The sequence below is a fragment of the Solanum dulcamara genome, chromosome 11 (assembly GCF_947179165.1).
Source record: "Solanum dulcamara chromosome 11, daSolDulc1.2, whole genome shotgun sequence".
Taxonomy (NCBI): domain Eukaryota; kingdom Viridiplantae; phylum Streptophyta; class Magnoliopsida; order Solanales; family Solanaceae; genus Solanum; species Solanum dulcamara.
Window position 1 is genome coordinate 61,125,934 of NC_077247.1, and position 14,958 is coordinate 61,140,891.

At 33.2% G+C, this 14,958-nt stretch overlaps 2 protein-coding genes across 4 annotated transcripts; both read right to left on the bottom strand.

The window, feature by feature from the left end:
- Positions 1-690: 690 nt before the first annotated feature.
- LOC129874770 (alpha-dioxygenase PIOX-like) lies at positions 691-3,770 on the bottom strand. 3 transcript variants are annotated; one of them, XM_055950121.1, is made up of 6 exons: positions 3,600-3,674; positions 2,874-3,447; positions 2,474-2,607; positions 2,203-2,395; positions 1,232-1,328; positions 691-1,120 (listed from the first exon to the last, which is right to left on the bottom strand). In XM_055950121.1, the coding sequence occupies exons 2-6, from the start codon at positions 3,306-3,308 to the stop codon at positions 864-866; spliced, it is 1,116 nt and encodes a 371-aa protein (XP_055806096.1). In that variant the 5' UTR covers positions 3,309-3,447; positions 3,600-3,674; the 3' UTR covers positions 691-863. The 3 variants fall into 3 exon arrangements, with proteins under 3 accessions (XP_055806096.1, XP_055806097.1, XP_055806098.1); XM_055950122.1 differs by lacking the exons at positions 691-1,120; positions 1,232-1,328 and adding exons at positions 1,577-1,801; positions 1,909-2,054 and having other exon boundaries at positions 2,874-3,023; positions 3,600-3,770; XM_055950123.1 differs by lacking the exons at positions 691-1,120; positions 1,232-1,328 and adding an exon at positions 1,724-2,054.
- Positions 3,771-4,769: 999 nt separating this feature from the next.
- Positions 4,770-8,793, bottom strand: LOC129874772 (alpha-dioxygenase PIOX-like). Its single transcript, XM_055950124.1, has 10 exons — positions 8,620-8,793; positions 8,234-8,497; positions 7,324-7,473; positions 7,072-7,205; positions 6,731-6,944; positions 6,443-6,588; positions 6,132-6,356; positions 5,774-5,976; positions 5,175-5,418; positions 4,770-5,083 (listed from the first exon to the last, which is right to left on the bottom strand). Exons 1-10 carry the CDS (start codon positions 8,731-8,733, stop codon positions 4,855-4,857), a joined length of 1,923 nt encoding a protein of 640 aa, XP_055806099.1. The 5' UTR covers positions 8,734-8,793; the 3' UTR covers positions 4,770-4,854.
- Positions 8,794-14,958: the final 6,165 nt, after the last annotated feature.

The window sequence follows — 14,958 nt, forward strand, 5'->3', positions numbered from 1 at the left end:
TTTTTATTTTTTCCGCATAATATAGAAATTAATTAAGATAAATTTAAATGAAGCAACATAATCAGAGAATATATATATATAATCGATCTCAACTTTGAGATTGGCCTGTGAATTATGATGAGGGACAATTTCAAATATATATAATAAACTAATTAGTTTACAACAAATATAGTCATGTTTTATTTACATAAAAATAGGCAACATTATAGGAAATATATAGTGATTATACAATATGTCTTGTCAAAAGTCATAGAAAATATACATTGACTAGATTACTTATACATGAACTATATACTGAATATACATTATGATACATTCAAAACTAAATATAATTTTACTATTCTTTCATACTGAGTATACAAACCTATACAGCGAATGACCATTTTGATAATTACTTTCGGCGTAATTATTCCTTAGGATTAATAATGGAAGTGGACCTCCATAATAATGGGCCCAAATGAGTTAGGCATATAAATGGTACATCAGTTCAAGAAGCTATAAAGAATATTGTTAATGGATTGGTTCGATTATTTATCTTAATATATTATATAATAATGTTGTCCGATTATTTATTCTGTATAATTACAATTATATTTTTCTAACCATTTCAATTATGTTAATTTCTGTTGGGTTTTAAGTTTCAATAATTATTTTTAATATAATATAATAAAATATAAATGTCTTATTAAAAACATTAATTTTACAAGATGAAATAGGGAATTTGGCTTATCAGAAATAGGTAAGATGAGAGATGTACTAGCGAGGAACACGTAAGTAAAGTGGAAAATCTATCTGCCTCTAGCCTCCTGCCAATTTTCAAAAATCAACTTTATATTAATAATAATTTTATACAAGTTATTTAATTAGTTTATCAACCTTCCTGCCATGAAAAAGAATATGAAAAAAGCAGTCTCAGAGATGGCAAATCCCTTGATCTTTTTTTCTGCCATAACTCCCACTAACAAATCCAATTCTTCAACATTATCACCATATACTTCACCAAGTGTTTCAATGACTTCCTCATCATCACTTAAATCTTTCCAATTTGAGATAGAAATTAAAAATATCCTCCTTCGAAATTCATTGTACCTTACAACACTTCTTTCCCTATCCCTATAAACTGCCATCCAAATATCAATAACCAATTATAACTATGTGAATTAATATATATATATTTTTTTAAAAAAAACATTTAAATGAAACAAAAATATATAAAAATGAACTTAATTACTTTCAAGAGCTGCAAGGTCAACATGATCTGATCTATCAGTTCCATCAACATCTTGAGCAATAAAATCCGTATAAAAAGTCCGTCCCAATAATTTAGCCTGAAAAGAAAAAAAGTGAAGTAATTCTATTGAATATCTCTCATCCACACTGGATAATTCCAAAGCTCAAGAGCTCCACATGCTTGATGGCCCATTGAAACCATTTGATTAATAAAACCCCATTCTAGATAATCTCTCCGCTCCTTTACCCCCAATTAAATCTTCCATTGTGATCCTAAAGCAATATATATATTAATATCAATTTCTTTGCATGAAATATGAGAGCTGTTTGAAATATCTTACTCATTCGTCAAAGGGAGAGACTTGCTTGGTCCAGGGTTGCATCTATATTTCTCATTTGAAAAGTATCAGGTAAGAGTTGATGCATACGATAGACACTCGAAAATTCCTCAGTCAAAGAATAAGGCACTCCATGATTTCCAGGCTTCTTCATTCCTACAAAAACGCTCAACCAAAATTCTCGTCCATAGTGTCCAAATATATCCTTAAACTTTTTCCCTAGCAATCCATACCTAAAATATGAATTATTTACTTACAAAAACAACCTAATTAATGACTATATACTCATGAAAAAATAATAATGTAAAATAACTACTATTTTATATATAAGAATATTAACCAAGGGATACTCATTCCAGCAAGCAAGATGTCAGTTTTGAGAAGCTCAGCACTCCAATCTATGGTGTGAATTTTTGCAATAACAGCTGAAGTCACTAGCCTAGCATGACGATACAGGTGTTCGTCCTTTAATTCTGAATATTCTTTCTAAAAAAAAGGGTAAGTGATCATGAAAAGAATCAAGAGTCCATAATCTCCAACATAAACATATTTAATATGATACGTTAAAACTTACACATATAATGTCTACGTATTTTAACTTATCAAGTTAATTGCTAATATGATTAATTAGTACCTTCAAGGCATCACAAATAGCATTGTGCTCTTGAACAAAGAGAGCGTAAGTGTTGCGGACATCACCAGAGATAATTTTTCCATTTTCATCTTGTTGGATGAGCCCATTTTCTGATAGTTTCAACTTCCCGTCTATAAATGTTCTTACTTTCTTCAAATCCTCTCCGTTGTTTCCATAAATTGCACTTCCATCCCTTCATCATCATGTACAAAATATGAGAGAATAAAGAATAGAGTAAAAATATAAAAGTATTGCACCATGAAATCTTTACCACCAAGAGGTACGCCTGTTCAAGTGACCCGTTTTGATTTCATATAAGCCCGTAGGAGTTTCCTTGGACTTGAAAAATTTAAAAGACTTGAGAGGGCACTGACTTGCAACTTCTTTAGCTGCATGAAGCTTGATCTGTACGTGCATCCACAAGATTAATATTACCAAAAAAATAAAAATACGTCACAAATTATTTTAGCAAATTGAATGAAAAATACACAACAGGGAAAATTAAACAACTTCCTATTTTGTACAAGGCTGGGGACTACAGGATAATTAAATTCAATATAATAGACATCAGTCTTAATTAAATGATACGAACTACCCAATGAAACTATTTTAGTAACATTTAATTTTATACAATCGAGCTCGGAATGAAATTGGTTCTTGAGTAGACTGACCTGGTTAGTATCTTCCATATGGTCCATCCAATCATGAACCATAAATTGTATCCAAGAAGCAGCTATTATGTTAAGTTGTTTTCCTGTGTCCACGAATTTTCTACGTGCTAGCAGCTTCGTTGCTACTACCATTGGATCTGGCTTCTTTAACTGCATTTCATGTCTATTTTTTCGTAAAAAAAGAAATGAAAAAATAGCTCTCTTGATAGATAAATTATGTTTCTTAAAATTAGGTCTCGTGATTTTGAAACAAAAGGCAATAGAAGCAGTTTTACTATACCTTGTTATGCTGATGAACAGGGAGCATATTCCTCCCAAAGAAGGAAAATTCACTGCCTGCATCTTCATTGAAGGGGTCACTGTATTTTCCATCAGCAGTTCTATAAGGGTTATCCTCTGGATTTGATCGGATGCCGGTAGTTGTTCTACGGACATTCATCAAATTGTATTGCTGATGAACGCGTCGCCGTGCTCCAAGTTAAGCTAGCCCCAAGAATATCGGTAGACGGTGCCAAAAGTTCAATTTATCAACGAAATGGACCATCTACATGCATCTCACACTAATTGTAACGACCTACGTATAATAATAATAAACTTTGATATATCAATGTAGCAAAAGTATACTGGACGAGGATGCCTAGTTTCCCATGATTAGTTCAGAAGGTAAAATTAATCTGTTTGAGAATTAGGGTTAAAAAAAGAAGAAAAATCGAATAAAAGAATTACCAGAAACAAAAATTTGTTGACTATAGTCATTTCCTCAAAGACCTCATCAAAATCTTTGTGAATGAAATTACGAAGATGGGGTAGCAAGAGATTCTCGAGGAATGACACAATCAAAGACATTATTAATTTCCTCGTTAATGTATACGATAATAAAGGCAGTTATAATATGATATGATGTTCTTTGCTTAATTTGGAGTATATATGAAGGGAACATCCTCTTTATATAGTAATATAGATAGATAACTAACAGAAGCATAAGGCATTAGACACCTACGTACAAAAAAAAGGTTAAAAAAATAGCACACGTTGGATGGCTTTGACAATTCAGAAATTGTAGCCAAACGAAGTAGTTACGTTCTACTTGAAATTTGAGAGACTAATTCCTGAACTTACCCTAAATTACCTCTAAACTTCTTGATAAAGATAAATACCTACTTTTTGTTGAATTAATCTTCAAGCATAATGATGCATGGTCCATGTAAATATTTTCCATACAACAAGCTGGTCCATATAAAGGATTGCTAGTGCAAGCATATGTATCTCCTCGACGATGTAATAATAAAACACTGTAAAAAAGAATGGATAGTACCTAGCTGTGGTCTGTACATGGATGTTAAATGAAGATTTGAATAAAATTTGAGTGAGTTAATATGGGTTGAGTGAATAAATATGCGGGTCACTGAAATTGATTGGTTGTATTAATGGGCTAAAAAAAGAATCATATTGTGAGATTGATTATAGGGTACAAGTATTTTAAAAGGTTTTTCAGTCACCTCCAGAAATTATATATATGCCAATATTAGAAAATATGAAGAAAAAAGTCTACTTGTATTTTGAATTTTTATTTAGTATAGTATATAATATTAAACTAATTAAGATGAATTTAAATGGAGTAATATAGTCAGAGAAAATTTATATATTTGGTCCCAATTAATTATTTAAGATTGAGGCATATTAGTAACTCTTTTATAGTGATCTTAGTTTCTGTCCGATTCAATTAAGTTTAGATAACTATTTTTAAGACGTCAAATAAGAAGACTCATGTTACAAAGATTCTCACTTGTTACTATAAAATATTAAACTTTAATATAATATGAAAAATTGTAGATCTCTGACCAAGAAACAATAGATTATTCTGATTGAAAAAAAAAACAATATTACAAGAAAAACAGTTGTGCAAGTTGCTTTAAAAAGAAGCTTATTAACAAACTTGTAGATATTAATTAATAGTTACACACAAACATGGTTTTGAAATCTACAGCTGAGGAACACGAAAATAGAGTGGAATAGGATTGTGAGGTTCTGGAGAAGAGTCCCAAACAGAAAATGCACTGTTGGAATTCATCCATTTTTGAGTCATTTCTGGATAATGACGATCTAACACATGTTTCAAACTTTCAGTTGTATTCACCCAATCCAATCCCTTTTTGGTGTATGTCTCCTCATTGTAATTGCTCGTGAAAAATCTATCTGCCTCTAACCTCCTGCAAATTTTAAAATCAAACTTATAAGTTACTTGATTATGTAAAAAAATAGAATATTAAAACATAATTTTTTTTTTGTTTATTTACGAACCTTATTGCCATGACAAGGAATATGATAAAGGCAGTCTCTGAAATGGCAAAGCCCTTAATCTTTTTCTCCGCCATGAGTCCCACTAATAAATCCAACTCTTCTATATCATCATCATATACGTCACGGAGTGTTTCGATGGCTTCTTCATCATCAGTCAAATCTTCCCATTTCGAAATTGGAATTTGTAGCAATCCCCTTCGAAAGTCATTGTACCTAGCAACACTTCTTTCTCTATCTCTATAAACTGCAAGTATGACATCAAAATATAATTAATGTACCGTATTGATTATAGGAAAAAATTTAATTATTTACTAATGTTTCAATTTTATTTTTTAAAGTAAATCAAATAAAATGATTTTAGTAGACTTTTGATTAATATTATAATTAGTCAAATATGGTGGAATTTATTTTATGACAAAGTTTATAGAGTGACAAAGGTTTGAAGTCGCGACATATGAAGCAAACTATTAATGACAGGAGCATTTTTAGATCAAATTATTAACTAATGTCATTTTTATTCAATTTTACACATAATTTACGAACATTTTTTTTTTATCTTTTTCCGTAGATAAAGTTTATTGAATAGAAAATATACTCACTTTCAAGGGCTGCAAGGTCAATATGATCTGTCCTATCAGTTCCATCAACATCTTGGGCAATAAGATCTCTCATCCACACTGGATAATTCCAGAGCTCAAGAGCTCCACTAGCTTGGTGGCCCATTGAAACCATTTGCTTAGTAAATCCAATTCTTGATAAATTCTCATTTCCTTTACTCCCAACTACTTCTTCCATGGGAATTCTACAATTTCATTACAATTTGAATATGTTAATTTTATGTATATATAATTATTAAATAATGGATAAAATTAATTTAATGACTTCACTGTTATAGTAGGTAAAATTTGTTACAGTAAGAAATTAAAAAAACTAATATAGCATACAATGAGGCCATACTCATTAGTCAAAGGAAGAGATTTGTTTGGTCCAGACGTGGCATCTATATTTCTTAGCTGAAGCGTATCAGGTAAGAGTTGATGCATCCTATAGACACATGCGAATTCTTCGGTTAAGGAATAAGGCACTCCATGATTTTCAGGTTTTTTCATTCCCACAACACCACTTAAAATGGAACCAACATGCCCAAATGTATCCTTGAATTTCTTTCCTAGTAATCCATACCTGCGACAACGTAACTAGTTAATGATCAGCTTGACAAAAATGTCAACAAAAAAAAATAACTAGTGTAAAGAGAGATTAATATTAACCAATTGGCACGCATTCCTGCAAGCATAGTATCGGTTTTGAGAAGCTGAACAGTCCAATCTATTGTGTGAACTTTTGCAATGACGGCTGAAGTGACTAGCCTTGCATGACGATACAAGTCTTCATCCTCTAATTCTGGATATTCTTTCTGAAATATTGAAAATCAAAGTTAAAAAAAGACGATTCAAGATCGTCCACGATCTCCAACATAGGCATACATAATATGTATGATCACCCTATCTTATTTTGCGTGTTACTAATAGTGAAACTCCAATACGATTAATGAGTACCTTTAAAGTATCACAAACAGCATTGTGCTCTTGAACAAAGAGAGCCTGTAGTGACAAAAGTCCAGCCCAAGTGTTACGAACATCACCAGAGATAATTTTTCCATTTTCATCTTGTTGGATGAGTCCATTTTCTGATAGTTTCAGCTTTCCGTCTTTAAATGTTCTTACTTTCTTCAAAACATCCGCATTGCTCCCATAAATTACACTTCCGTCCCTTCATATGAGAATTAAAATAATTAATGTGCGCTTCCTAGCTCTTTCTTTTCTAAAGCAACACTTATTTTGGACCAGATAAATTAATTGGGCTAAATTAATTAGTGATAAATATTTAGAGATCTTACCACCAGGGAGTACGGCTGTTCAAGTGACCGGTTTTGATTTCATAAAAGTCCGTAGGAGTTTCCTTGGACTTGTTAAACCTAAAGGACTTGAGAGGGCATTCATTAGCAACTTCTTTTGGTGCCCTTAGCTCAACCTGTGTACAAAATTTACAGTACCAACAAAGCATACTTTGAGAAAATTACCGTACAATATCTTTGGAACATCTAGTCTACAAAATGCATACACAACACAGTATATATAAGCAAGCTTACCTGCTGAGTATCTTCCAGATGATCGATCCAATCATGAACCATAAATTGTATCCAAGAAGCAGCTATCATATTAAATTGTTTTCCTGTGTCTATGAATTTTCTTCGTGCTAGCAGCTTTGTAGCTACTACCATTGGATCTGGCTTCTTCAACTGCATACATTTCATTTTATTCTTTTTAATTAGAAAAATATGAAAAAGGACGTTTAAATTTTAAAAAAATTATCATTATGTTGCCTAAAAGCTAACCCGTACAAACTTTAACTTTTTGCGCTTTTTATATTATCACCTACCAACCTACCTCGTATTTTTTATATTTATTTTTTAAGATTACTCCCTCACTCACAATTGAAGTGTCTTCCCCGGAATGAAGAATTTTCGGGAAAAAAAATCGTTTTTTATCTTCTTTCTTAGTCCATCCAATAATTCCCACTTAGGTGAGATGAGGAAATAGACATCTTATGTAGGCTTGAACAATTATTCTATCGTGAGGTAGTTTTTGGATTGAATTAGATCCAAAATTTATTTCTTTACATCGTATCAAAGCTAGACTTATCTCAATTTATGATTCACCAATGTTGGGCCCCATTATAAATTATCTATGCATCAGATGTGCATTCCTCAGCATGAGGCATGGTCTTAAGTGCCACATCGGTGGGATGAGGAAATTATGGACTTAAGCAATCCCCTTTATGAGCTAGTTTTTACAGTTGAGTTAGGCCCAAAATTCATTTTTTTACGTCTCACAGAAGAGGCGATTTTAAGACCACAAAATTTAAAATATTACACACATGAATCAAACTAAAACACTTAAATTGGGATTGAGGCCACCGAGTATCATATCATCATTTTCTTTTTGTGTCATCTAATTTATTGATATACAAAATCAAAGATGATTTATGCAATTATATACCTTATTATGCTGATCAACAGGCATCATATTCCTGCCAAAGAAAGAAAATTGACTGCCAGCTCCTTCGTTAAAAGGGTCATTGAATTTTCCATCAGCAGTTCTATAAGGGTAATCCACCGGATTTGATCGGACTCCGGTAGGTGTTCTACCGACGTTGATCAAATTATAATGCTGGTGAAGAGTCCGGCGCGCTCCAAGATAAAGTAGCCCAAAGAACACCGGTAGACGGTGCCAAAAGTTATGCTTATCAATAAAATGAACAATCTGCATGCATCTCACATTATTAGCTAGGTAGACAATAAACAAAAAAAAAATTATATACTTCTAAATATCGAATCAGGATCAACTAGAACATAAATAAAGCATTGAATCAAACTCTTCTTTACCAGAAAGAAAATTTTGTCAACGAGAGTCATTCTGTCGAAGATCTCATGGAAATCTTTGTGGATGAATTTACGGAGAGGGGATAGCAAGAGATTCTTGAGCATAACAAAAGACATATTGTTTATACGAGAAATTTACAATATCACTTGTAATATGATTTGGAGTATATATGGAGGCAACGTCTTCTATTTATACATATAGAAATAAATAATAGCATGTTGGATGACTTTGACAATTCCGATCCAATTTTAGCCGCCAGCCAAATCATGACGCAGTTCCTGTAGAAATTTGAAAGGAAAAAACTATAGATATGTGCGTACACCCTGAGAAGACGACAATATATGTGTCAAAAGAAAGAGCTGAGATATATCATTTATCAAGTGACGAATATATTTTGGGTTACCTACTACTCAATATACGACATGTGGTAAAAAAAATTAAATTGTACGACATTTGGTGTAAGTATAATTGAAATTCACTTCGTCTTTAGCTCCAGATTTGAAATTTAAGTTTTAGATGATTGGTTCCGTATATGTGATTGAATAGACAATATTAGATTTGGCAATTTGAATCAATCAGACTAGTGGAGTTTAGTAACAGAGAAAGTTCATAAATATCGGCCGAGTTCATCTCATTATTTTTGACATGAAACGTAATCTAAGATATAGGTGATAAATTAAAACCTCTAAAATTTCAACAAATAATAAACATTGGGAATCTATAATTTAAAAGTACAGTGTATTCAATTATAAGAATCATAAATAGAAAATTCATCGCTACGTAAATTTTAAATAGACGAATATCATAAGTTCAATAACGTTTAAAAAAAAATAAAAGTTTTCTATTTTATAGAAAATTTGTGGGATATTTCAAAACTTATTTTGAATATATGATAGTTGTCAATTGTGGAATAAGATTAAAAGTATCGACATAAACGAAACATTTTTAAATTCTTTAACTTCTAAAAATGAAATATAGCAAAATATAGAAATAATTTCATGTTCTATTCGATCAATCCTAATAAAAAAATGATGAATATTCTCAAGTTTGAAGTCGTCAATATTGAATTTTAAAGGTTTAGTATTCTAATAAACACCAGATATAAAGTAACTTTGAATATTCTGGATTTTACTTAAATTAAATGCATTATAAGTATACATGTCTTCTGCTTCCTAAAGATAGTAATACTTTTCTTCTTCTTAAAATTCGAAAATGTATTTTTAGTGAAAATTTACAAATTAATGCTGAAATCTGAATTTCAGTTAAATTAGTAAAATATAGTGTGGGTTAAGAATAGAGATTACTTTAGGAGTTATTTTGGAGTGACTGATATATATGTTTGATATAATATGATGATGATATGATAAGCATTTAATAAAAAAATATTAAAAATTTATATAGTCAATGTTAACTTATTTAGAAATGAGAAGTAGGCGTCGTTGTTATACTGAACCTATTGCGTTTTTTTTTTTTGTTTTTTTTTTGTGATGGCTTTGGCTTCTTGACATAAAAAATAAAATGTGAGTTTTTTAAGTGTCGGTTCGGTCAAACAGGTCGGTCTCTTTCCACCTTTTTCTTTTTATTATTGTTTAACGACAGCGCCATCAAATATATTTTAAATTATCCTATGCTTTTGGTAACATATCAAAGGTTGAATGGCGGCGAAAATGATATTTACTTCATTAAAAAATTGTGCAAGAGGGTAAAATATTGTTTACAATTTGCTCTAGAAGTGTGGGAGCAACATGGATAGGATTGATTCGATTTTTTAAATATCAAGTCAAATGAAATGTTTGAATTTTAAATTAATAAGTTAAATTAAACTAATAAAAATTAGGTTTTTTAACTTCGAGTCCTCTCCGATAAAGCTTTTATAGAAACATGTTAATTTAATTTGATTTCTTTTTTAGTTACAATTAAATCAATTGTGATTGAATTTTTCCAAGAATCAATTTATTAGTCAAATTTTTTCTCCATTTAACTTGATTTTCTTTGAATAATAGAATGGGGCTTTGGAGTAACTGATAAAATTGTCCCCTATTTTTAACAATCCTTTTCGCTGAGATGCTGGCCGATTTTGGAAAAATAAATCAAAAGAGCAAGATATCTATTCTTCATACAAAATCCTTAGAATTTGAGTCGTCTCAAGCACAATAAACTAATTTACACATGTTGCAAGTGCCAAATTAATAAGAAGTTAACTTATACACGGTCAATTATCAGAATATTAAATTTATTTAAAATGTGCTTCATCAAAATAGATTGGGTCAAAATTTGTCAAATAACATATCATACCTAACTCGCCCAACATTACCAATTGTATCCTACTTTTTTCTTTATTTCTGTTTCGTTTTATCTAAAAGTTCAATGAGTCTATTTCAGGTGAAGTCTCTGAATCAAGTAAACAAGCGGATGATTTACTACAAAGTTGATTTTAGGGTTACTTACCAATGTGCTGGCAACAAAAAAAAATCAACAAAATGGTCATATGTTTATGTAATGTATTGTTATGTATACATAATAAACTGATATTGTATAAATAATGTATAATCATATATACATGATGTATAATTATATATTAAAGATGTATATACATTGCTTATGATACATTACCAATCAGTTTCTTTCCAATCTTAACCAACGCAATATGAGTTCCTCTCAATGTTTAAAGTGTAGCTTTGAACATGAAAGGAGATGAAAAAGGAGGAAGAAGGATAGCAGGGAAGGAAGAAGGAGGAAGGAAGAAGGAGGAAGAGAAGAAGAAGGAAAGCAGTCATTGATGTCCGGAAGAAGAAAAAGAAAAGAAGGCATCAAAATGCATTTTGCGTGCAATAACACTGACCAAATTGTAAAAGTCAAAAAAGATGGCAGCAACTTTGTTTGACAAAGTTGGCTGCAGATTCCAAGGTCAAGTCAAAAAAAGGTGGCAGCAACTTTGTTTGACAAAGTTGGCTGCAGATTTGGGAAAAGTTGGCTGCAAATTTACACGGTAAGAAAACGCGTATACGCGTTTTCTTTCTCCTATAAATAGGGTCTCTTGCCCTCATTTGAAATCCATCCCAGAAAGAGAGAGTAAGAATACAAAGAGAGTTATACACTAAGATAAATATTGTAGTCTTGAGTGTCCTCTTTAGTAGTTGTTCCTTTTACAAGAGAGAAGTGTTAATTGTTGTTTTCTCCTTGTATTTGAGAGCTGTGTACTCCATATTTTATAGTGAGATCCTTCTACCCCGTGGTTTTTCCCTTCTATCAATTAGAGGGCTTTCCACGTAAAATTCTCGTGTCCAATTTATTTTCATTATTTTCATCATATCAAACTTTAGTTGTGGTGCTTCCTCACCCTAACAGTGGTATCAGAGCCCTCGGTTATTCTGTCTATTTTATGCGAAGGTACTATCTGTGAATAGTAACTTTTCGTGAATAGTAAAATTCAGTGAATAGTACTATTCACGTGAATAGTAAATTCGGTGACGGTACAGTTTGTCACGATTATTCGCAAAAATATTCAGAAACGATCTAGAAGGGTGTGAAGCAAATAACAATGTCGAGTACAACAAAGTTTGACGTTGAAAAGTTCAATGGGACTAATTTCTCATTGTGGAAAATGAAAATAAAAGCGATATTGAGAAAAGACAATTGCTTAGCTGCAATTGAAGGCAAGCCCACAGACTTTGTTGATGACAGCAAGTGGAACGACATAGACAGCAACGCAGTGGCTGATCTACACTTGGCACTGGCTGATCAAGTGTTGTCTAGTGTAGCAGAAAAACGGACGGCGAAGGAAATATGGGATACTCTTACGGGGTTGTATGAGGCCAAGTCTTTACATAATAAAATCTTCTTAAAAAGAAGATTGTATACTCTTCGAATGGCAGAGTCCATGTCAGTTACTGAACATATCAATACTTTGAATACTCTGTTTTCGCAACTTACAACAATGGGTTGCAAAATAAAGTGGACTGAACGTGCGGAGCTTCTACTTCAAAGTCTGCCTGACTCGTATGATCAACTCATCATAAACCTGACGAACAATACTGGCAGTCTAGTTTTCGATGAAATTGCAGCCGCTGTCTTGGAAGAAGAAAATCGGCGCAAAAATAAGGAAGACAGACAAGCAAGTTCGCAGCAAGCTGAAGCTTTGATGATGGTGAGAGGAAGACCAACGGAACGTGGCCCCAGTGGGAGTCACAATCATGGCAGATCTCAATCAAAAAGTAAGAAGAATATCAAGTGCTACAACTGTGGCAAGAAAGGGCACTTCAAGAAAGATTGTCGGTTCAAGAAGAAGAGTGAAAACCCTGAGTCATCAAATGCTCAAGGGAATATTGCATGTACCTCGGATGATGGCGATATTTTATGTAGTGAGGCAATATCAAATAATGAAGGCAGAAAACGTTTCGCTGATGTCTGGATCATGGACACAGGAGCAACATGGCACATGACTTCCAGGAGAGAATGGTTCCATCAATATAATCCTATCTCAGGAGGGTCTGTGTTCATGGGAAACGATCATGCTTTGAATGTTATTGGTATTGGGTCCATCAAAATAAAGATGTATAATGGCACGGTTCGCACCATCCAGGAGGTACGACATGTAAAAGACTTGAAGAAGAATCTATTGTCTTTAGGACAACTAGATGATAATGGATGTTCATATAAGACTCATGGTAGAGTCATGAGAATATCCAAAGGAGCGCTTGTAGTGATGAAAGCAGAAAAACTTGCTGCAAATCTATATGTGCTTAAAGGTGAAACACACCAAGAAGGAGAAGCATCAACCGCGTCAGCAAGTTCATTTGAAGAATCAACGATGATGTGGCATCATAAATTTGACCATATGTCGGAACGAGGTTTGAAGATTCTTGCTGAGCAAAAACTTCTTCCAGGGCTCAAAAAGGTTTCACTACCCTTTTGTGAGCATTGTGTTACCAGTAAGCAAAATAGACTGAAGTTTAGCAGTTCCTCTGCTAAAAGCAAGGAAATACTAGATCTGGTTCACTCTGATGTCTGGCAAGCACCGGTGGAGTCTCTAGGAGGAGCGAAATATTTTGTGTCATTTATCGACAATTACTCCAGGAGAAGTTGGGTGTATCCAATTAAGAGGAAGGCAGATGTTTTTTCAGTTTTCAAAGAATTCAAAGCGCGGGTGGAACTTGAATCTGAGAAAAATATCAAGTGTTTGAGGACAGATAATGGAGGAGAATACACCGGTGATGAATTTAATAACTTCTGTAAACAAGAAGGTATTAAACGGCAGTTCACAGTAGCATATACTCCACAATAAAATGGAGTAGCAGAGCGGATGAACAGAACCTTGTTGGAACATACAAGAGCTATGTTGGCAACTGCAGGGTTGGAAAAACCATTCTGGGCAGAAGCAGTCAAAACCGCTTGTTATGTGATCAATCGGTCACCATCAACCGCAATTGATCTGAAAACGCCAATGGAGATGTGGACAGGAAAACCAGCTGATTATTCTCGCTTACATATATTCGGAAGTCCTGTTTATGTTATGTACAACACCCAAGAAAAATCGAAGTTGGATCCAAAATCCAGGGAATGCATTTTCTTAGGGTATGCTGATGGAGTCAAGGGGTATCGCTTGTGGGATCCCACAGCCCGCAAGGTGGTAATCAGCAGGGATGTTGTATTTGTTGAAAACAAGATACAAGCAAAAGAAGGTAGCACTTCAAAAGAAAAATCAGAGACTACTACAGTTGAAGTTAAAAAAATAGAAGAAGTTCCAGTTTCTTCTGAAGCAGCACCAGAGCACGAAGAACAAGAGCAAGCTGAGATCGAAACTCCAGAAGTTCGACGGTCAACTAGGGAGAGAAGAGAACCAACTTGGTACTCAGATTATTCTATGGAGAGTAATATTGCATACTGTCTATTAACAGAAGATGGAGAGCCTTCAACCTTTCAAGAAGCTATGAAAGGCCAAGAATCATCTCTGTGGGTGGCAGCAATGCAAGAAGAAATTGAAGCTCTTCATAAAAATAAAACATGGGATCTTGTTCAATTACCACAAGAAAGGAAGGCCATTGGAAACAAATGGGTCTACAAGATCAAACGCAATGGTAATGATCAAGTGGAGAGGTATCGTGCAAGATTGGTAGTGAAAGGATTCGCTCAGAAAGAAGGTATCGACTTCAATGAGATATTTTCTCCGGTGGTTCGACTCACAACAATTCGAGTGGTCCTGGCGATGTGTGCTACATTTGACTTGTACTTGGAGCAGTTAGATGTCAAAACTGCATTTCTTCATGGAGAGCTTGAAGAAGAAATTTATATGCTTCAACCAGAAGGTTTTAAAGAACAGGAAAAAGAGAACTTGGTTTGCA

Excerpts from the sequence above, each read along its gene's own strand:
- LOC129874770 (XM_055950121.1), bottom strand. The coding sequence starts at position 3,308 with ATGTCCGTAGAACAACTACCGGCATCCGATCAAATCCAGAGGATAACC. Across the intron at positions 2,608-2,873 it reads ATATGGAAGATACTAACCAG|ATCAAGCTTCATGCAGCTAA; the intron begins GTCAGTCTACTC and ends ATGCACGTACAG. Across the intron at positions 1,121-1,231 it reads TGACCTTGCAGCTCTTGAAA|TTTATAGGGATAGGGAAAGA; the intron begins GTAATTAAGTTC and ends TTTGGATGGCAG.
- LOC129874772 (XM_055950124.1), bottom strand. The coding sequence starts at position 8,733 with ATGTCTTTTGTTATGCTCAAGAATCTCTTGCTATCCCCTCTCCGTAAA. Across the intron at positions 7,474-8,233 it reads CTGTTGATCAGCATAATAAG|TTGAAGAAGCCAGATCCAAT; the intron begins GTATATAATTGC and ends AAATGTATGCAG. Across the intron at positions 5,977-6,131 it reads TCTCTTCCTTTGACTAATGA|AATTCCCATGGAAGAAGTAG; the intron begins GTATGGCCTCAT and ends ATGAAATTGTAG.